The 22,414-nt window shown below is 41.8% G+C and overlaps 3 gene segments (V, D, J or C); all 3 read right to left on the bottom strand.

The window, feature by feature from the left end:
- Positions 1-8,165: 8,165 nt before the first annotated feature.
- On the bottom strand, positions 8,166-8,859 carry LOC101984993. The segment is given in 2 exon segments: positions 8,166-8,707; positions 8,811-8,859. Coding segments are annotated over 2 exon segments (591 nt in total).
- A 1,350-nt stretch (positions 8,860-10,209) lies between these two features.
- On the bottom strand, positions 10,210-10,701 carry LOC101984704. The segment is given in 2 exon segments: positions 10,210-10,550; positions 10,653-10,701. Coding segments are annotated over 2 exon segments (390 nt in total).
- A 10,248-nt stretch (positions 10,702-20,949) lies between these two features.
- On the bottom strand, positions 20,950-21,408 carry LOC101984419. The segment is given in 2 exon segments: positions 20,950-21,263; positions 21,360-21,408. Coding segments are annotated over 2 exon segments (363 nt in total).
- Positions 21,409-22,414: the final 1,006 nt, after the last annotated feature.

Raw genomic sequence — 22,414 nt, 5'->3', positions numbered from 1 at the left:
AGTAAAGCTAATTTCCTTTCCTGCATCTGAGTTTGTGTGTGTCCATGGTATACTCAAGGGAAGAGATTCATCTGGAAATTCAATAAGAAGCTTTAAAGCTTCAATAAATCCAAATGGGAAATAAACGATCAAAAAAAAAAAAACACTGAAATTGAATACCAGAAGCCTGAGGCTGGAAACAGTGGATGAAATGTCATTCCAATTCAATTTCAGAATTGAAATGATAAAATGAATTGAATCAGAATCCTCAGTAGACACTCACCTTCACAAATAACTAGAACTAGAGTGTTTCACGAGGAGGGAGTCCCTTTGTCTGACCCACACAGAAACTGTATTCATTAAAACACTGCTTGGCCATTAGCTCTAGTTTCTTATTGGCTAATTCTTACATCTTAATTCAACCCATCTCTACTAATCTATGTATCATCACGTGACTGTGACTTACTGGCAAGATTCTAACCAGCATCTGTCTCAGGCAGGAGATCCATGGCATCTCTCACTCTGCCCTTCTTCCCAGCATCCAGTTCTGTCTTCTCCACCTACCAAATTTCTGCCCTATCAGGCCCAAAGCAGTTTCTTTATTCATTACCCCATAAAAGCAACACATGAACAAAAGAACCTCCTACACCACAAGAGAAAAGACATTTATGGAAGACAGGATCCACAAGTCAAGATGGACATTTTTCTTTCTGTTTTCCAAGTTCACCTGTCATGAAAACAGCATTTCCAAATACAGAATCCTAGTACTATGATACAGTTTGGTGGAGCTCACCAAGGATACTTGGGACACTTTAATATTCATGCAGAAGGAAGGTGCACCATATGAAAACAATACTAATGACAATGGTTTATTTGTGTACCATGTTTACATAATTATATCTTCATAATATTATATTTCTTTGCTTTAAAACTTCTAAGAGTATAACAATAAATCTAACAGGAAAATATGATTAGACAATCTTTAAAACCAACATTTTAAAAAATTATTATAATTTTATATTTTCACTTTTTCAAACATGTGTGTTGTATGATGAGCAGATTTCATAACTGTTACCCAGACTGTAGTATACATATAATCTACTGATAAATTCAAATGAATAGATAAGCTCACTATACACACATGAGCTCAAGAGGAACAATTACTGCTCTTCAGTGAAGAGGGCTTAACAGGACCCCTTGTCACCTGTAGTTGGTGATTGCAGTCATCTGGGATAGCTAATCGGCTCCACCTGAAGGTAAAATATTCTGCTCATATGCTTATGAAATGAGGTAGCTTTGCAACTTGATGCAAAGTACACACCGTCCATTAAGCTAAATAGACTCCTAAATAAAGTCTGCCAAGTGAAGGGAGGTTCCTACTTGAGTAAAGGTGGACTCCCCAGTGAGGCTTTAATCCTCCCTCAGACATGTAGATATTTCTGTCTGTACACATTTTACTATAAGTAGGTGTTAAATGTTCACCCCTCAGTGTCTCTGTAAATACACAGGGCACCTTGGTGATGAATTCTCTTCTTAGCAGACTTTCTATGGTGCTTTTGGAACCCTATTCTTCATACTGGATTACCTTGCCCAGGCTTAATATAAGGGGAGGAACTCAGTCCTATAGCAACGTGATATGCCTTATTTTGTTGATACCCATAGCTGCCTCTTTCTGAACAAAAGCAGAGGGGAAGTGGATTGCAGGAAGCAGATGGAGGGAAGATGGGAGGAGGCAATGGGAGGAGAGGAGGGAAGGGAAACTGTACCCACGATGTAAAATAAACAAATTAATTTAATTAAAAAAGAGTAATTATAAAAGTTTTTTTTTTTTTAAAAAAAGGAATTCCTTGGGTAAATACTTAGAAGAAATAGGGTGGATCATAGAGTAGACCTCTTCCTAGTTTTGGGGGTGCAGACTGATGTTTTTTGTTTGTGGGGTTTTTTGTTTGTTTTTAGAAATCTCCATACTTATTTCTTATATAGGCTGGAAATATTTTTAGTAGAATTTTTTGTATGTAGAAGAGACTCTTACCTCAACCTATAACAAAGATTCTGCAAGACTTTTTTTTTCCCTCCAACTGCTTCCATGATTATACATAATCCTCGAGGTCAAACTCTTGCTTCTGGCTCTAATCAAGTTTGCCTAGCTTGTTGGAGACATTGACTATCTATTCACCAAGGAAGAAGTCAACTCTACTTTTCCAAAAGTCTCAAAACTATTATCTTGCTTCTGTCTGTAAGTTATTATATTTATCTCAACCTGAATGGTTGTCTTTTACTATGCTAGTCTGAAAATCCCATAAAGATACTATTATTGAATGCTGTGTGATGTTTTACTCTTTTGGCTTTTTGAGGGGCCCTCCACCCAGCTCCGAATTAAATCATTCACTGAGCTTATTCTTTCTTATAAATGCCCAGTCTTAGCCTGGCTTCTTTCTTGTCAGCTTTTCTTCACTTAAATTATCCCAACTGCGTTTGCCTCTGGGCTTTTATCTTTTTCTATTTCTGTATACCTTTCTTTACTTCTTCCTCCATGGCTTGCTGTGCTGCTGGGTGGCTGACCTCTTATAGCCTCTTGTGCTTGTTCTCCTGCTCTGTTTTCCTTGTTTCTCCTCTGCTCATACTCTCTGCCTGCCAGTCCTGCTTATCACTGCTCCTGCCTTGCTATTGACCATTCAACTCTTTATTAGGACCATCAGGTGTTTTAGACAGGCAAAGAATCACAGCTTCACAGAGTTAAGCAAATGCAACACAAATAGAAGTAACACACCTTAAAATAATATTCTCCTACAATAAAAGGAATATAACATATAAAAATACAGCTAGCACTGTGCACCCTAGTTATAAAATAGGATTTACAAGGTAAGTATAAAGTCAAAAGACCAGCAAACTATATTTAATATCTACCCACTGTCTCTATGTGTGGATGTGTTTGGGTAGATAAGCACCATAGAAAGTCTGCCAAGAAAAGAATTCATCACCAAGGTGCCCTGTGTATTTATAGAGACACTGAGGGGTGAACATTTAACACCTACTTATAGTAAAATGTGTACAGACAGAAGCATCTCTATGTCTGAAGGAGGATTAAAGCCTCACTGGGGAGTCCACCTTTACTCAAGTAGGAACCTCCCTTCAGTTGGCAGACTTTATTTAGGAGTCTATTTAGCTTAATGGACAATGTGTACTCTGCATCAAGTTGCAAAGTTACCTCATTTCATAAGCATATGAGCAGAATATTTTACCTTCAGGTGGAGCCGATTAGCTATCCCAGATGACTGCAATCACCAACTGCAAGTGACAAGGGGTCCTGTTAAGCCCTCTTCACTGAAGAGCAGTAATTGTTCCTCTTGAGATTGTGTGTATAGTGAGTTTATCTCCTCATTTGAATTTATCAGCAGGTTATCTATATGCATACCACATCTGGGTAATGGTTATGAAATGACTAAACAACTTTCTCTTCTCATTTCCTTGAGAGGTTTTCTGGGTTTGGAAAAGATTTGGTTTATAACTTTATTCCTCCAACACAACCCAGGCTAGAAATATAATAGCAACCTCTAATGCTGAGGGAGAAGTGATTATGAAAACTGAATGTCGTCAGCTGGTTTCCAGCTGTCAAAAGCCCTTTCTCTTCGAGAGAAGCTTTGTAATACAATACATAAACGGCTCTTTCTAGCACACTTTGTGCTTATTTGTCTTATATTCTAGCATAATCAATAGAATAGGCAAGTCCTGCACACCCTCCAGTCCTGCAAGGTGTTATACTTTTGGAGCAAAGATACCCCTGCAGTACCCTTGACAAAACTATAATCGGAATGCCCGCCATTTCTGTAACATTGAGCATCTACCTGGAATTTCAAATAAGTGGTATCATTATATAACATAGCAAGTGTTTCATATTATTATGTAAACCACATAAATAAGTGATTTACATTAATGCTCAGGATAGGTGGTATCATCTACATGTCATAGTAGGCATCTGGTTATTTTTAGTCAGTGCCTAAAATTCGATGTGAGGTGTTGCCGTTGTGGTAACAGTTAAAGGAATGGGTCAAAGAAATGAGATGATGTTTTAATCAGAACCCAAAGGAAAGAAAGGACGGTAGGGAACCGTGGTGGTCGTGGTGGCTAAACAAAAAAAAACTCTATTAAGATAAAACTAGGGTTTCCATCCCCTATTTAGAAAAGCAACAATTGTTCTCATCAAAGGGTGGAAACAAAGAAGTTTTGAGGTCAGCAGTAGATGAAGACAGAGGAGTTCTTGTGCGGGAGTTACCAGCAAGTGGAACAGACCTGGGATAAAGACTTGTGTCTCTCTGGGCACTGACAGCTTACCTCCATGACTGCCATTTTCTGCACACTGAGTTATCTTTGCAGTGTTTATAGTTGCTAGCATAATGGCATATGGGTGTCTAGTTAATGATGGCAGATACTATATGGGGGGAGAGGAAGAAGCAGGAGACAGACCGACACATGAAAACTCCTCCACTTTCGTTTGTGGCTAACTCACACCGATCTGCTTAGTGATCACAAAAGCCATCAGCTGAGAGAAGTAGCGACACTCAGAGCTGAGGCCTTTTAAGTTAGGCATTTATCTTGTGTGCTTGTATTCAATGGCTAGATCAAGACAAACCCAGAGCCTCTTCCTACTTTGAATCTGAAAGAAATTAAAGGTTTTGGCCTGGGATACACGTATAGTAAATATTAAAAGACCTATCTGTTGCTCAAGAGTAATTATCAGCATTTCCCTCATTCTTATAGACTCCACTTTAGATGATAAGTTATATCCTCAGTCTAAAAATATGAAAGCACATATTGCCTCCAAACTTTGCTTCAATCCTAGTAGCCCAGAAACCCTTTCTAGAGAGGTTAGTAACTTCATCGCATGAAGGAGAGCTGCCTCACTGGGTTGGAATGCAATACATATGAATGTACATGACCCTGTGAATGGTTGTTGTGTAAACCATAGGCCTATGGAATATAGACCACACTTTCCGTTCCTGAGTTGTGTGTAACTATTCCTGGGGTGCTGTCAACAAACATCTATCACCGCACACAAGGAACCAATGGCAGATCACAGAATGAATACCACCAACGTCCAGCTTGCTGAAGCAGTGAGTTTTACTGAGCCTATTTATGTGAGTATAGGCTAGTTATGTAAGTGCAGGTGAGAAGTCACTTACAAGAGAAGAAGAGATTCAAAGACAGTTGCATCACTAACACTCCTACCAGCTCACAAAAGCTAGAAACCTGGAACTCACTCCATAACTCAACAGGCATGGGCAGCCATGGTTCAAATAGCCTCCTGGTCCTAAGAGCAGGCTCCTGCTTCTACTTCACCTACTGCTCCAAACAAACCTTCCTTACTAATCTTCAGACTCTGGTGCTTAGATCTACTCCCTTCCTGGAAAATTCTCAGTTGACTATTTTCAGTATCCTCATGAAAATTCCTCATGTCCGCTCTAGAAAACCTGTCTCCACTCAGAGATGGAAATTCATGCCCTGCTCTATAAGAAGAAACTCAACCTCAGACCCAAAGTGAATACAGATTCTTATGTGGGTTTTTCTGGTCACTCTTATGTCTACTTTCACCCCATCATTGTGTACATAGTCACATTCTAGGGAACGTATGAACATTTTCCAGTAAGACTCCACCCCCCCCCCATTTCCATCTACTTTCTGGCAATTGAAGTTACTTTCTTACTTCCATTGGAAGCACCTTTAGTCTTGACTACCTGTCTCCACCTCCTTATGCATGAAGAACATTAAGTTCTTTCAGAGACAGAAAATTCTTCTGGAGGGCTGTGGCTAAGCTGCTTGCACAGATGCACAGTGGAGTCTCCTGGATGAGCAGCTGAATCTTCAGAGTGAAGAAAATCCACCAGGCATTTATGCTGAGTATTGACCCTTGAAAACGCCAGTCTCTTCTGATCAAGCCATCTCATAGAATGAGACCACAAACTCGACTCCTTTTACTGGTGTCTGTTGGTACCAAGACATGGCAAAATGATCAGAAATTGTGTTACATCTCTAAGTGACATTCTGATCCATGTCTGTAACATCATGACTGGGGGTTTTCATGACTCCAGGTTCCATGTGTCCCATGAAGGAGACAGAAGACCCCTACACCAAAAAAAAAAAAAAGAACTAAGAGAAATTTAAGAATAACTCCTATGTAAATGCAGATGATCATTTCTCAAATACTTTCTAGACTCATCCACAACACCAAAGTTTACCCAGCAAAGAAGGGTACTATCCATGCTATGGTCATGAGGACCAGAGGGCTCACTGCTGGGACTTTGGTTGCTAACAGACCAAACAGTCCACAGTATCACAGTCTATGCCATACTCACAGTCTCCAGGGTGCCCTCACAAGAATAGAAACCAGAGTGCCATCATGGAGATGAGATACCCCAAGGTAGCTCCACATGTTCTAAGAGATGCAGTGTGCATTAAATCGTGTGCTGACAGGCACCTCTGATTTACAAGTTCAGACAGTGAGACCAGGGTAAGAATTGAAAATAATAATAGAATCCTCTCTTTCTGATGGCAAGTGAAAATCTGGATGCCAGAGGCTCTGAGCATGGAGGCTTAAAATAATGAAACTGAAGAAAGAGACAGATGTTGGCAAGAGTAAGGCAGGTGAATGGCAGGGTGCAAGCTTCCAGCTGAATGAGTGGAAGCACGCCAGTGTAGTTGCTATGCACAGGATGCAGAGAGAGTATCTGGGCATTTTGATCAGAGCTAATATTTAAGATTAGCTAAAGGTGGAGTAAAAAGAAATCAAAAAAGCTGGCATATATAATATCAGAAATATAGAACTACTGAAGATATGAGTGTGTGTCTTTGTGTGTGTATGTGTGTATGTGTGTGTGTGTGTGTGTGTGTGTGTGTGTGTGTATATATGAATGAAGATGAAAACAAAATTTATGCCCTGGCAATGCTGAAGCATGCCTGGGGAGCCCATATATGGCAGTTCTGTTGAACTTGTCCATATTGGGTTTCATGGTTTGAGCTGATAAGGATGACTGACCAGATGTTTTTCATAAGAGGGCACCAGATCTCATTACAGAGAGTTGTGAGCCACCATGTGGTTGCTGGGAATTGAACTCAGGACCTTTGGAAGAGCAGGCAATGCTCTTAACTATTGAGCCATCTCTCCAGCTGTTGTGTGTGTGTGTGTGTGTGTGTGTGTGTGTGTGTGTGTGTGTGTGTGTCACACACACACCACATTTCCCAAAGGCTATTGTTAAGTTGGGAACGTAGTCCCCAGGCCTGGGAGTTGTATTGGTCTGGACTCCAAATCCCAGCATGCCATGTCCTGACCCCTCTCTGGGGGGAGGTAAGGATCACTCCCATAGGGTATTTAAGTGAACTCCCAGAGGAGAAACAGGTGGTCTCTTTCCTCTCCCCTTGGTGGTCACATTAGCAGCCTCCTGGTTCCCCCTCAGGGCCACTTAAGAGTGCAGAAATCCCATTAAACCTGGATATATTTTAATTTGGCTTGTTATGATTAGGCTTGATTGGGATTTTTGCGTCGGCAGAGAGCTCGTGTTAGGAAAAGTTCCTAACAGCTATGATCTTATCCTGTTCTGTCATCTGTCTCCTGACCTGGGATCTTTTCTTAAAAGCTCAGCCTCTGATTCCTCAACACTTAGTGCTGCCTGGATCTGGTGGTAAGAGTACTAGGGAAGAGGCTTTGAAATGGCAGGACTGGGCCCAATCCAGGTACCTCGACAGAAGCGGGCCCAGGCCAGGGACATTTACAGACGTAGGCCCCAGCCAGTGACATCCAGAACTCCATAGGAGCAGGTACAGGGGAAGGACCTCTGATGGAGCACGACTGAGCCAGAGAAGTAGAAAAAGACAAGATCTGAGAAAATTGGGAGCATGGGGACCATGGGAGAGGGCAGAAGGGGAGGGGAGAGCAAGGGAAGGGAGCAAAGAAAAATGTATAGCTCAATAAAATCAATAAAAAAAAATTAAAAAAAACATAAAATAAAGTGGAGAAAAAGAAATGGCAGAAGCTAAAGTGTGTGAAACAGGATGCCTCTCTCAGAAACACATCTCACTTCCTAGCCCTGTGCTGAGTCAGCAATGTATTGAGGTGTGCTGTAAATTATTAGTTGAAATAATTTGCTTTCTACCAGGTTTTTTTTTTCTCTCACAATTACAAAATCATTGAAAAATTAAAACCCAGAAATATTTATCCTCTCATCAGTTGGCAGGAGAGCCCTGCACAATGAAGGAAGCACCACTTCTAAAACGACCATGGAAGATAGAGGTGCTACATGGGTTGAGTTGGAAGGCACTGTTAGGGTTTGCAGCATCTGTCTTGGGTCCTCCAGGAAATGTTCAGTGAAGCCCTCAGTTGTCCCACAGCTTCCTGAACTTGCAGGTTTGTGTACAGACAGCTGATGAATCTGCAGGGCTGTGTCCTTGCTGCTCGCACACCAATACACAGCTGAGTCTTCTGGCTCCAGGCCAGACAGGTGAAGGAGTAACTTGGAGGTGTCTGGGCATTCAGGTAAGAAACGAATGGGTACAGTCTCATTTCGAATCAGGTTTTTAAGGCTGTAGAGAAACATGAGCTCTGGGGGGTTCCCAGTTTTCTGTTGATACCAGTACATAGCATTATTTCCCAGATGTTGTTCACAATCCAAAGACTTATTATTTGCTCTTCCCATGACCAGATATCTTGGTGTCTGGGTAATTTTAGTGTTCATGAAGGCTGTGGGAAGAAAAGGGTAAAATTTAGACACAGTTCAGGAAAAAGGTGGTGACTTCAGCATAAAGAAATTTGGAGCTGGGAGCCAGTAGGATCCAAGACTCACCTGTCTCCATGAGACATAGGAAAATACAGAAGAGAAGCCCACACTTCATGGTGGAATCAGGTCCCAGATGAGTATTGTGTAGTTAAATTACCCTGGATGAGATCTGGGTCTATTCTTTAGGGCACTGATTGGTTCTTTTGTCCATGATGTCACTATCCCTTTTAGGTCCTTCAACTTCAAGTGATGTTTCTTTTTCCCCTTTCACAATCAACTTAGACGGTACTAGATGGTGAATTTACTGGGCTGGAATGAATAAATGTTTTTTAAAAAATGCCAGCTTAACTTTTTAACCCTCAGAGGTATTTCTAGAAGTTGTTCCCATGCTTGTAGCTACATTCGTATTGTTCAAATCTTTATCACCACCTTCTTCCACTGCCCTCTCTCACACAGCCCATTTTTCCTTCTAAAGATCTCCTTCCTCTCTTACTCAGTTTCAAATATTAGCACCCTCAAATTGCTGTTTTGGTTCATTTTTAAGATGAATGGCTCAACTTTGTGGAAGGTGAAGGTGTTTGTAGTGATGATTAGATGAGACAGCCTGTGCACATGTTATTTAAGGTATGGAGCTTCTCTAGGCTTAGAAGAAAAACTCTGTGTATAAGATGCTGAAAGGGGCATTATTTGATATTAGACCAAGGGAAACCAATTAGAAATTGATGTTAGTGTTTTGAAATGTCTACAACGGAGGCTTCTACCTAATAGGAAATCCATATGGGTGAGATTTCCCACTTTCCCACCCTCCAGTGACTCACCTTCCCCAGCCCCAGCTTCAGAGACATCCTGAGATCACAGCTCCATCCTGTGGCTGAAGTGGCCCATTTATACCATAAGTCTTACTCTAATTTCTGCTGTGCAGAGACTGGCAACAACAGGATTCTTACTCAGCAAGGAGTCAAATAGGTATTAGCTATGCAGCTTGTGTGGAGTTTATAGGCTAAATTGGTTTATTCAGTCTTCAGTGGCCCACACTAGAGGGAAGCAACAAAACACCATGTTACCCACAGATTAGCAGGATAATTAAATATATTTATAGATAACTAGAAAATAAAGTTTTAATATATTTAAAAAGTCATTTTGTATTGTAGTGTTTAAATCATTTCAAATGTGTAATATGACATTCTGTACCTATAAAACCAGAGAAGTTGAGATGGAATAACCCCAGCTCTGTCCATTTCTGAAATATTAGAAATAGAACCAACCACATCATGACTTCCCATACACTTCCAGAAGGGACTAATTGGAGACTCACTATGGTTGATCTATTTCCTTATATAAAATGTGCATTGCACTTGATCATTCAGTTACTAGATACTACCTTTATTAAAATATCCCTCGGAAAGTGTGAGGTTTTGTTTTTAGCCTCAGGTGTGGGTTAACCCTTGGCCCCACTGCTTCCTGACTAGCTGGGTTTGTGCACATGGGAATAGTGGCTTTGCATGGCTGTGTCATAGCTGCTGGCACAGAAGTACACAGCAGAGTCATCCGGTTCTACAGGCTTGACTTGAAGATTCAGATGAGCTTTATCTGGAGACTGAGGTGAGAAACGACCTGGAACTGATTCATTTAAAATGAGTTGCTTATTATTGTAGGTAAACATAATCTTCAGCGATTGCTTAGAGTCTTGTTTGTACCAGTACATAGCATCATGGCCCAGTTCTTGGTTGCACTTGAAAGATGCTTTATGTCCCACCTGTGTGACAAGATATTGTGGAGTCTGGAAAACAGCCGTCTCCAGGGAACCTGTGAAAAATATAATCAGAATTTAGAAAAATTTCAGAAGTAGGCATGCTCATAGGACTCAAACAGGAACAGATCTCCTTACCCAGGAACTCAACAACTCACCTACTCCCAAAAGGCAGAAGGCCATACAGCGTAGGAACCTGGAACCCATGGTTGGGTCAGGGCAGACAAGATAAGTCCCTACCTCAGGGTTCTCCTGCAGTTATCAGACCAGGCAGTAGTCTCTGCTAGAGCTGACACGTGATTTGTCTATCTACCTACCACTAAAGCCAGGAAGGCGCTTGAGCCACAAATACAGACAGACAGACAGTCTCTCTCTCTCTCTCTCTCTCTCTCTCTCTCTCTCTCTCTCTCTCTCTCACACACACACACACACACACACACGCACACACAGGGAGGGGCAGAGGCATAGACTGAGACAGAGGCAGAGGCAGAGAGGTGGAGAAAAACTGAGACACAAAGACAAGCACTGGTAGTATGACCAACAGAAACCTGGATGGTTCACGTGCATTTTAATGAGCACATAACTAGTATAAGGCTACAGCCATGAAGGAAAGAAGAGTGTAGATGGAGATATACAGAAGGACATCCCACATCAGAAGAATAACCACGAACCTTCCTGGAATGTCAAGCGCAGCCTACTTTTCAGACATTAAATGCCAATGCAGTGCAAAGAAAGACAAAATAATCTCATTCTTAGGATGTTAATAAAGGAATAAATAGAATGGAATCCAGGTGTGGGGTCCTAACTCAGAAGGCTGAGACAGAAGATTGTTGCGTCCAAGGCCAAGCTAGCCATAGGTGAGTACCGGGCCAGCGAGAGTTAAAGAACAAAGTCCTACTTCATAAAAACAAATTTAGAAAATATACTGATTACCTGTGGATCAAGACTATAAAGTTTATTCTATGAGAAAGTCAGGAATTCATTTTAAAACACTTTATACAACATCTCACTTCCTCATCTGCAAAACAGTGGACTAAAAATAATTTTCAAGTTCTGGGAGCATTCATTAGTGCTTTCAGTGCATTACAAATCTTACATGAGAAGTGTTTCAGAGGAAGGAAGCAGAAAGAGGGAGAAGTCAGGAGAAGGAAGACAGGGATGGGGAAGAAGGGGAAAGGAGGAAGAGGTTAAGATGAAGAATCAGACAGAGAAAGAGAGAAAGTAATGAAAATAATAGGAAAGAAAAGGAAACAAGGAAGGGAGGGGTGGGGTGGACAGGTCACAATGGTGGTCACAACTGCACAAAGAAGTGAAAACTCTTGAAGAGTAGATTTTAAGTAATTATGTGGCTTTTAAGTAATTTTCTGAAAATATTCTTTACACAGTCAGGTGGACAGCCCCTGGAAAGGATGCTGAGATGATCCTGATCTAAAAAAAGGAAGAAGAAAAAGGACCATTTTTCCATATCAGGCAATGTTACTGATTAAATATTTCTAAGTACTGTTAAATATTTCTATTAAGAAATAATAAAGAAGCCAGGCGGTGGTGGCGCACGCCTTTAATCCCAGCACTTAGGAGGCAGAGGCAGGCGGATCTCTGAGTTAAAGACCAGGCTGGTCTACAAGAGCTAGTTCCAGGACAGGCTCCAAAACCACAGAGAAACCCTGTCTCGAAAAACCAAAAAGAAATAAAAAAGACGATGAATTTGTTACTATTTTCCAATAACTGCCAGAAGGATAGGAGGAAGGAAATCTTGTTGTATAGTTTCTTTCCTGATAGAACTAGCCAAGGTGGATGAGGGGAGGCCTGAACAGAGAGGACCTATCCCTGTCAAGGTCAGGCTTCAGAAAATAATAATAATAATAATAATAATAATAATAATAATAATAATAATAAAAAGGGGGGATGAAAATGAAGTGATTGTCGTTTGGCTGTCACCTAAAAATAGAAAGGGATAGGAGCAGTGGGGATGGGGTAGAAGGACGGAGAAGAACCCAAACCAGCAGGAAGCGGACTGAATGGCAGCCAGGTGCTTATTTTGGCCACTGATCCTGAATTTGGCTGCCTCTAAGCTCCTTATATTTAGCCATTCTGGAGAGTGTGCATCCCAGCAGGGAAAATATAGGATATTCTCATCTGTTCTGTATATGAAGTCATCCACTTTGGACCAAAACTCCCATTGTCGCTTCTACTTTGGGTGACTTCCATCAGAATACAGTCCACGAGAAGTCAGGGGACACTGCAGGGTGTGCTGGCCGAACAGGATGGAGGGAGGATGTCCTGCAGCCAGTCCTGTCGCATGGTTAGTGTGACACAGGAGCCCGTGGAGATGTTGTGATCACAGATGTTCTGTCGCCTATGCTCAGGCTGTTTCTCAAGTTTCCCTAGGAACAAGGAACAGGGCAGCCTTTCTGTTCTGCTCAGAGTGCAGCAGATTACAGAGGCTCTGACCTGGAAGAAAAAAATCAACATTGTCATTGGCAAGCAAACAACAACAACAAAAAACGCATAAAAGTCAACATGCATATTGTCATGTGATGCCGTGCCTGCAGGTTTATTGATCAGTTTTTCAAGTAAAAATTCAGACCAAACCAAAAGAGACATTGCATTACAGTTGTTTGCCCTCCAGCTTTACAAATTAGCAGCTGTCGTGTTTGGTTATTTAGCTAGTGAAGGCTCATCTGTCCTCTTAAAATAAATACATTTCTATTTTGTACTGTTGCATGGATCACTAAACATTTAGTCTACTTTCTTGAAAAGAACAATTAAAAAGATTTGTAATAATGTGATAAATAGGCCTTTCATTAGCTTTTAAAATGGTTATATTTTACCTTATTCTCACTATTGGGAAGAAGCTGTAGATATTTTATGTGATGCAACTACTAATGAGAAAAATCCAGAAGATCATGAATTCCCATGCCCTAAATTACAGATCCTCAGTATTAAATATTAGTTTTGATGTTAGACGTGTGTGTGCTTGCCTTTTCTGATGTTTATAATTCTGAGCAGATTTTGAATGTAGCTTATAACACAGAAAATAATTTAAATTTTATCTTAGAAAATTGAGCTGGCAATCTTTGGTATATTTCTTTGTTCCTCTCTAGGATAAGGTGCAATGTTAACCTTTACAGAAAAGATGATCGTTTTCCAGTTAAACGATTTGGCTAAACACTCCCTTTGTGCAGGATGGTGGGACGTATATGGCAGCATGGGAAGGCAGCCTAGAACTTCCTTCTGCTGCCTAGCATCTGCTCACAGAAAATGTAATTTTATGACATTCTTGGATTTCCAAGAAGCAAGAGAAATTTCTGAATGCTTTAAAGGTGAGATAGAGCCTTGAGTAAAAACACATTGTCTCGGACCTGTGTCCTGGGTGACAGTCAAGGCCACTTCTCTATTTCTGTGTATCTTGACAATATCAGAAATGTTAGCCCTCGTCCCATGGGTGTTTGTAGGCAGAGACAGAATGAAAATAGAGTCCACACAGGGGTGTGTTTCTGCTATCTTTTGGTGCTGTTGCTGCTATTTTGATAGAACATTTTCTTAAACTCAGAAGACATGTTTCTTACTGTTGTGTGAATGTTCGTGCTTCAAGAATAGAGAGGACCACCCACCCCACACCACCCCCAGCAGATGAACGGCAACAAGACTTCCCTAGTACAGTTCTTTGATGCTGTGGAGCGAGGGGAAAAGCACGGAGATTCTTGTTTCTTGCGGCCTAACTAACAGATTTCTATTATATCTTCAAGTGTTTATTCCTTTCAGGGATGGGCTCTCCACCTGCACCTCACTGTGGGTTCCCAGCCATGGCACCCCAAACTCTACTTTCTAATCCCTTGCAGGAGATCACGTGCAAGAAGTCAGCCAGGCCATCTCCTGAAATTTCAGTGCAGAGAGGTCTGTTTAGCCCTTAACTTGGCATCTCTGGCTCACAGCCTCTGCAGACCATACTTTCCCAGGCTTTAAGTAAGTCAGTTTTTCTTTAACCCTCTCCTAACCAGTGGATTCTTTCACACTGCCCTCTGAATCTCAGAGTCACAGCTCCTCCTTGTGGCTAGTGGGTAAAAAAGCATTCTAACCTTGGTTTCCATAGGGACTACTAAGATGTGTAGACCTCTGGCCCTCCCTTTTAAACTAAGACCAAACTTTTTATCGGAAGCCTGCAGATGGACTTGGGGAGTCACCGCATCTTTTGACCCCGGTCCCAATGTGAGCACAAAGAATTAACCCCTTTTTCTTGTACTGCTTATCACTCGTCAAACAAAATAAAAAAGGAAACAAAGAAAACTGGACAAAAAAGTTTTAGAATTTAGCCTTTCCACTGTTACTAGGGTAGGTGTGTGGCAGAGGTTCCAGGGGCAGGGATATATACGGGAGGGGGACTTTCACTGGTCCAAGTTTCCCATCTCAAACTGATTTCTCAATAGACAACATACGAGAAAACAGTGCCCAGTGAATAAGCAGGAAGGTGGAAATGGAGCCATCCAGGGCCTGACTAAGGTCACCAGGAAGAAAAGGGCATCCTGGGGTGCCGCTAGAAGAGGGGTGTCATTGTCCTTTGGCATCCTTGGCTTCAGAAGCACCTTTCACGGGAAAACAGAAAGAGCCTTTGTACACAGAGGGCACAAGTCTGACCCAATGTCCCTCTCCCACTCAGCCTGAGAGTTCAAAGTACATGCGCTGAGGCCCATGCAAGGGGGTAAGCTATGAGAGCCTGGGGCATGCTCAAGTTATTTTTTTTTTAATTTTTCATTCATTTTACATACCAACCACAGTTTCCCATCTGTCCTCTCCCCCTGTTCTCCCCCCCCCACCACCTCCTTCCTACCTTTCTCCCAGAAAGCATAAGGCCTTCCATGAGGAGTCAACAAGGCCTGGCACATTCGATAGAGACAGGACCAAAACCTCCCCCTGAGTTGAGGCTGAGCAAAGCACTCTACCATATGGAATGGCTCCAAAAAGACATCACTTGCACAAGGAATAGATCTTGGTCCGACTGCCAGGGGTCCCACAAACAGTCCAAGATACACAAATTGTCACCCTTGTAGGGGACCTAGTTTGGGACCATGCAGGATGCCCAGCTGTTGGTCTAGAGTCAGTGAACTCTATGAGTTTGGTCAGCTTTCTCTTGGTGTTCATAATTTGAGAGAAAATATCTGATTCACAAATTCTGCAAATGGTGTTTGAGTTTTCAACTAGACATTGAGGGTTCCACACTTGTGAGAATGTGTGTATGGGGGGGTACTTTTGTGTAAGCACTTCTTGATGCCCTGAATTATTGACCAGGTTCCAAATTGTATACAACACATAGGGACCTATGTTCAAATGTTCTAAACTAGGGTAAGTGGGTGGCAGAGGTCTTAGAGTCAGGTATACTCACTGATGAACAGTGAGAGTAAAGACTTATCAGAAGTGAACATGCATCAGTTTGCCATAAGCCCTAAAGAGTCTCACTCCCAAATATAGAAAACAAGAGGGAATAGCCTCCAGGTCACTAAAGCCCAATGTCTTCAGATGAGTTTATATGCTGGGGCTTACAGCAGCGAATCTAGAACAAGTTGCTGGAGGTCTGACTCCTTATTTTCTTAAGGGCGTTTCCACTCCAAACGCTAGCATGCTCAGAACATACCCTGGCTTTCAAAGTTGGATTGGATTATTACAATGTTCACAGCAAAGTCGACCAGAAAAGTTTGTTACAAAAGGAATGATTCATGCCTGGAGGCATTGGTGGGCACAAAGAGAGTAAGGGCACAAAAGACCAAAAAGTGAGAGAAACTGTAACTCTGATAGACGCTTTGCCTTAGATTGTTTCCCAATCTAGTGCAATCTGCTAAATGACTGCTGGAAAAAAGGCTGAGAGAGTGGGTGCTTCAAACTGCAACCAGTGGCTCTCGGTTGTGTAGAATAACCCATATGTTCAGTGCTGCGGATCAAAAAGACCCTGGGAAAGCCCCGGGCCTTGGGCCTGCAGACAGGAACAGGGAACCATTGAAAATGAGCAGAAACAAACTTTGAGGACAATGAAAATGTTTTAGAGCCAGACCATGGTGACAACGGCACAGATCCACGAATTTGTTAAAACTTGTGGAGTTGCACATTTGAATAATACTCTTTTATATGCATTTCATGTCAATAATGCTACTAAATACTCAAAACATTGTTTAAAACTTAAAACACTGAGCATTTAAGACTAGGAGTTAACAGTGGTCCCAGGGACTCTTCAGAGCCCAGCTTTGATTAGCTCAGTCATCAGTTCAATGAAATGATCTGCCTCTCTTAGAACTTTGTAGCAGAGGCAATCTCTGTCTTTTCAGGAGGAAAATGAAATCATTCAGAGCCTCAAATTGCCTCTAATTGTTCGTGTACTTGAACATTCGCATGAGATACTTGGTATATGAGGAAACAAGATAATATCATCACAAACCAAGACATGGCAACAGACAAAAAGGGATTTCAAACAAGTTTAGATGTTACAGTTATTAGTCACTGGTTTTTAAATAGGTAATGTTTCAGTAAAATAAATATAAAACATTATATATTTAAAATAAAATAAATATAATAGAGAATTTTAGCAGACAACTTGACACTGTAATTATGATCTAAATGGAAATTCTGAACTGAGTTATACTAACTGCCTGATGTATACATTTAATATAATTCTTTACAAAGAAAATGGGTAAAGTTTAAAAGAATATGTAAGATGGATGTTAAGTTGAAACTACCCAGACCAAACGAGAGAAACAGAAAAAAGAGAAAAACACAAATGAAAGCATGTTAATTGAACCATTGGTGTAGGCAAGTGGTCCAACCGTCAAACTAAGATTTCCACAGAATAAGTCTATTGGAAAACCTGTGATCCATCAGTCCCACACTTTTGGACTGTGCCTGTGTAAGGGCCACCCAGGCCACTACTATAACTCAACACCCATCCCTAAACCCCATTCCTATAGAACGAGTCGATGTTTACAAGTCTGCATGGAACTGCTCATCGCAGCTGTGGGTGGCATTAAATATTGCAGCTAACACTTTTACCAAGGCCAGATAATCAGGGCTTTGAGGTGATGGTCAGCTCCAGTAGCTGCAAACACGGGAGGTGCATAGCAGTAAACTGTAGAGCTGATGCCACCAGTGGTACCTAAGTCTTAGCTGACGTCCCTTGCCTTCCACCTCTACCAGCAATTCTAGATGTCCTTCAGCCTAGCTCTGCTCCTCTGTGAGTGGTTCCTTGTTCAGTGGGATGGCCCCAACCTTTACTCCTTACAACCATGATTCTCAATGCTGTGCTCCTTTAATACAATCCCTCATGTTGTGGTGAACCCCCACCATAAAATTGCTTTTGTTGCTACTTCATAACTGTAATTTTGTCACTGTTATAAATCATAATGGCAGTATATGGCATGCATAAGGTCTTAGGAGGCCCCTGTGTACGGAATCGTGACCACAGACTGAGAAATGGCTGCCTTATGACTCTGATCCCTTAGGTACATTTGCAGTCTCATGCAGTGACTGATTCACTCACCACATTGTCGCCATCACCACACGACAAATTTGAGAAACTTGAGTGAATTCATTAAATTCCATATCAACCTTTTCTTGCTCCCAGTGTGGAGTAGCAAATTTGTGACCACATGATCATCTGTTTTTATAAACTCAATTTATATAGCATCTATTTATAGAAACTCCATTTTTTTTCATCCTTACCTTCTTGCTTCCAAGTAAAAGGAAACAAAAAGACCAAGCAAGTTTCCAGTTCAGAATCAATGAAATACTTCTTGTGTCTTATGTTTGAAGACACAATTTCTTCCTCCTCTATGGATGCCCACAGAAGTGGCTTCACTCCACCTTGACAGAATATGTGGAGGCCACAGAAGTGGGTCTACTCCACCTTGACTGAAAGTCAGAGAGAATTTAGACTTATGTTGATCTTTCTAGGTTGTTAACAAGAGGTCTGACTTAAGGTGTGTTTACAGTGACAATATCTTGACTTCTGGTGTTTTGGGTATTGAGATGGCCCACCAAAGGTCAGAAAATTCAAGCCTATTTCTGCTCCTTCAAGAATATGACAGGAGGTTTGACCCAGGAAGTGGCTGCCTACAGCGTACATGGTCTAAGGTGTGGTCACTGCATATCCTGCCTAAACAACAGAATGCTTAACTTAGATATAGTAGCATGACGTTTCAGGTACTGAAGCACGTAATTGCTCTGCTTGTTCTTTGTGTCATGTTAAAGCAATCTTTGCTTTCTTTCCCCCTTTTTGGATTGGGGTATATAAACATATGGAAAATAAACATGGCCATATTCAGTATTCACTGGATTGTCCTCCTGATTCTATCGTATGTCTCTGGATTTCTTCCTCCTACCTAATTTTTCTAATCCACAGGACCTACCCTGGAACATGTAAACTCTGTGGAGGCTGGATCCTGATACCCCTCTATCTCATAAACCAGAGCTTCTTATCTGACTGATATGATTAATACAGGGTCAGGAACTATAATGTAGTGCCTAAGTCACTACAAGTGATTATGAGAGGAGCAGTGACCCTACTTTTTACCTTATGGGTTAAAATACTTTATCAACTACTACTAATAAAACAAACAAAACATTCCAATGCAATTAAAATGGAAGGGAAGCAGGGTGGTGGTGGCGCACGCCTTTAATCCCAGCACTCAGGAGGCAGAGGCAGGCGGATTTCTGTGAGTTCGAGGCCAGCCTGGTCTACAAGAGCTAGTGCGAGGACAGGCTCCAAAGCTACAGAGAAACCCTGTCTCGAAAAACTAAAATGGAGGGGAAAAGGAAAGTATGAGTCACTCAGTTACTTGATAAGAGATTGATTTTTCTCAAGTTTATTTCTCAGTCAGACACAGAGTGGTGTCTGTAGAAAATCTGTATATCCCATGTCCTCTAACCATCCCATATGAGATAGACTATCTTGATTATTTAATTTCAGACATATATCCATTTAAAAATAACTGCAATAAAACATAAATAGACTTGCTTCTCAGGGGGAAGCAAGTAGAGAGACAGGCACATGCGGGTTTGTGTACAGGAAGACGGTGTTTTTGCAAGGCTGTGGCTAAGCTGCTGGCACAGAAGTACACGGCTGAGTCCTCCAGCGTTGTGGGCTGAATCTTCAAAGTGAAATATGAATTTTCTTGCCTTTCCACTGAAAACCGATCCTCCTTGAATAGTTCAGACTTGTCACTAAGTTTACCATTGTAGAAGGAAACTAGAAACTCCATCTTCTGTCCCAAGATCAATTTATACCAATAGAAGTACAGGTGATTAGAGACAGGGTCACAACTGAGGGTCACCATCTGCCCCTCATGTATCACTTGATGGCTTGGGATCTGTAAGACGTTGGGTCCTGTGTGTCCTGTGAAAAGAGAAAGAAGGTTAAAAAATGCTTTAAAAATGTTTCAGTATGAAATGAAAACTGTCTAGGATTCTTAAGAATCCACCTGTTTTCAGGAGACTAAAAAGTATCCAACATAGAAGCCAAACATCCATAGTTGGGTCACAACAGGAATGTAGCTTCTCTTAGCTTGAGCAACTTGGCATCAGAAACAGAGGCAGGACTTACTAAACTCCTATGGCCTAGGCAAGGTCTGACAGTTGGTGAGTGGTAATAGAGCGCCCTCTGTGGGAGAAAGGAGCAAACAGGATTCAGGATTCTGTTCTGCCTATAAGATCTGATGTTGCACACAAGATAGAGGGCATTACCTGAAGTAATTAGTGGGAAATTGGGGTTCAGCAAGGAAGTTCCAGGAGTTAAAGCTTTCTCAGAAATGTCAGGAGATTTTCCTCTTTGTTACGGTGGTGAGCAACAATTCAGAGGCATCAGACTCTACAACAATACAGAGTACAAGGACTGAGCATGAAGATTAAAGAGATGCAAGGAAAAAGTCAAGCATGAAACTACTAAAAGCCCCAATGGGAGAAAAAGTGAGAGCTGAGAACCCGACCATAAGCAAGGAAAGACAATCCAATAGCGGTACAGATCAAATAAGGAGTGATTTTCCTGGGATATAGAAACTCAAAGAGGACATGGGAGGAGACGGGTTGTCAAGGAGAATGTGTAAGCAAACTTGGAGCCAGAATGAGGACTGAGGTTCAGGCTCTTCTTACAAAGAGAAGTCACATGGGCGTACAGATGAAAAGAGGATTGCTAAGATAGTTAAGTGGTTGATAAAAGATTTCTCAGGACTACAAACCCTTGAAACAACTTAAAATTGAGTTTGTCAGTCCCTTATTTAACTGTAGACCCTGTCTTACTCAAGTCAGACTGCTGCTGTGCAGACATTGGATTTGGCACTGTGATATCTGATTGGCAGGTGTTGTGGTCTGAGGTTTCTACTTGAGTCCTGTGAACTACTGATGGAGTCTTGGGGCTTGGGCGGACCTGGTACAGCCAACAGTTTCCTGGATAGACTGAGGAGGTTTGTGTACAGGCAGGCATTAGCTCTGCAGGGCTGTGTCTTGGCTGCTGGCACAGAAATATGTGGCCGAGTCGTCAGGTTCCAGGGCGGAGATCTGAAGATCTAACTCGGATTTCTCTGGATTGTGAGGTTGGAAGCGACTTTGGATAGTCTGGTTTTCAACAAGTGCTTGATAGTTATAGGAAAACATGAGCTCTAGGGACCTTTTAGCACTTTGTCTATACCAGTACATAGCATTGTGATCTAGATACTGTTTACATTTCAGGGTCCTTTCATTCCCTGTGACTGCCACCAGATGTTTTGGTGTCTGGGTAATTCTAGTGTCCACTGAACCTGTGGGGATAAGAAACAAAATTTAATCCTCAAGTTAATTATAAAAGGCTTCTCCGTGGAAAATACAGACATGTATGGATCAAGGCTAAGACTCACCTACCACCAGGAGACAAAGGGCCAGGCAGTTGAAGAACCAGAAACCCATGGCAGTGTACACACAGGATGGGGTCGATGCCTCCCTCTTTGGGTCCTGCCTGTCTAGCTACCTTTTACAGACCCTGTGAAAGGATTTGTTTGGGTGCCCCCTCTTTCTGTTAGGTGGTTTCAGTTCACACTTCCTCTCTGCCCTTTATGATTGTCAGGGTTGATTATACATGCATAGGCTCCCGGACACCTACCGTACCCAGCTGCCTCCTGAGGCTTCTTAGACAGTCTCTTGCACCAGCAAATGGTGCACCCTTTCTTCTTTCTGCTTTGTACTACCTCTTTCTCCCCCTATACCGATTCAGTTCCTTTGAATAGACACCCTTCCTTCTGCTTCCCATGGACCCATCATCCTAAGAAAGGCAGCCTCATTGTTCATCAGAGCCTTTTCTGAAGTCAGCTGTACATCATTTCAAGACACAGTAATTTGATAACAAAGTAAGAAGCACCTCAGTGAGCGATGAGAGGGGACAGAGTGGAATAAGCTGCACCCCATCCCCACTGGGAACACCTCGGAGCAGTCCGAACCTGCATATGGAAAAAAGACATGCAGAGAGCCTTCAGGAACAATACCCTACAGGTTCAAGAAGTCTTAGTATCTTTGAGTTGTACTAATATCATCTCTCAACCAGAGCAAGAAACAGAGAGCCAGATGCTTTACTTTCTGCCCAACTCCCTTCCCATCCTCCCTGCTCACCCACCTCCATCAATAGCCTCTAGAGTTTCAGTGAAAACTGAGTCCTTCCCCACAAGAAGCCATCAGTTGTTTTCTTCACGAGGCTGGCCCCTGGCCGGCACCTGTGAGTTTATGGGCAACACACATTGAACTTGTTTCTTTTATTGTTTTCTTTCTTTCTTCTTCTTTGAAGGGGAAAGATCACAAGGGTTGGGGTGCAGACCAGACCTGGGAGGACTGGGAGGTGAGTGATCGGGGTGCATTATTATTTGAAATTCCCAAATAATAAATATAGTGAGTATGCATTATTATTTGAAATTCCCAAATAATA

This window comes from Microtus ochrogaster, unplaced genomic scaffold, assembly GCF_000317375.1.
Source record: "Microtus ochrogaster isolate Prairie Vole_2 unplaced genomic scaffold, MicOch1.0 UNK4, whole genome shotgun sequence".
NCBI classification, from domain to species: domain Eukaryota; kingdom Metazoa; phylum Chordata; class Mammalia; order Rodentia; family Cricetidae; genus Microtus; species Microtus ochrogaster.
Note: the sequence above shows the minus strand (reverse complement) of the source record. Positions and strands in the feature narration are given on the sequence as shown.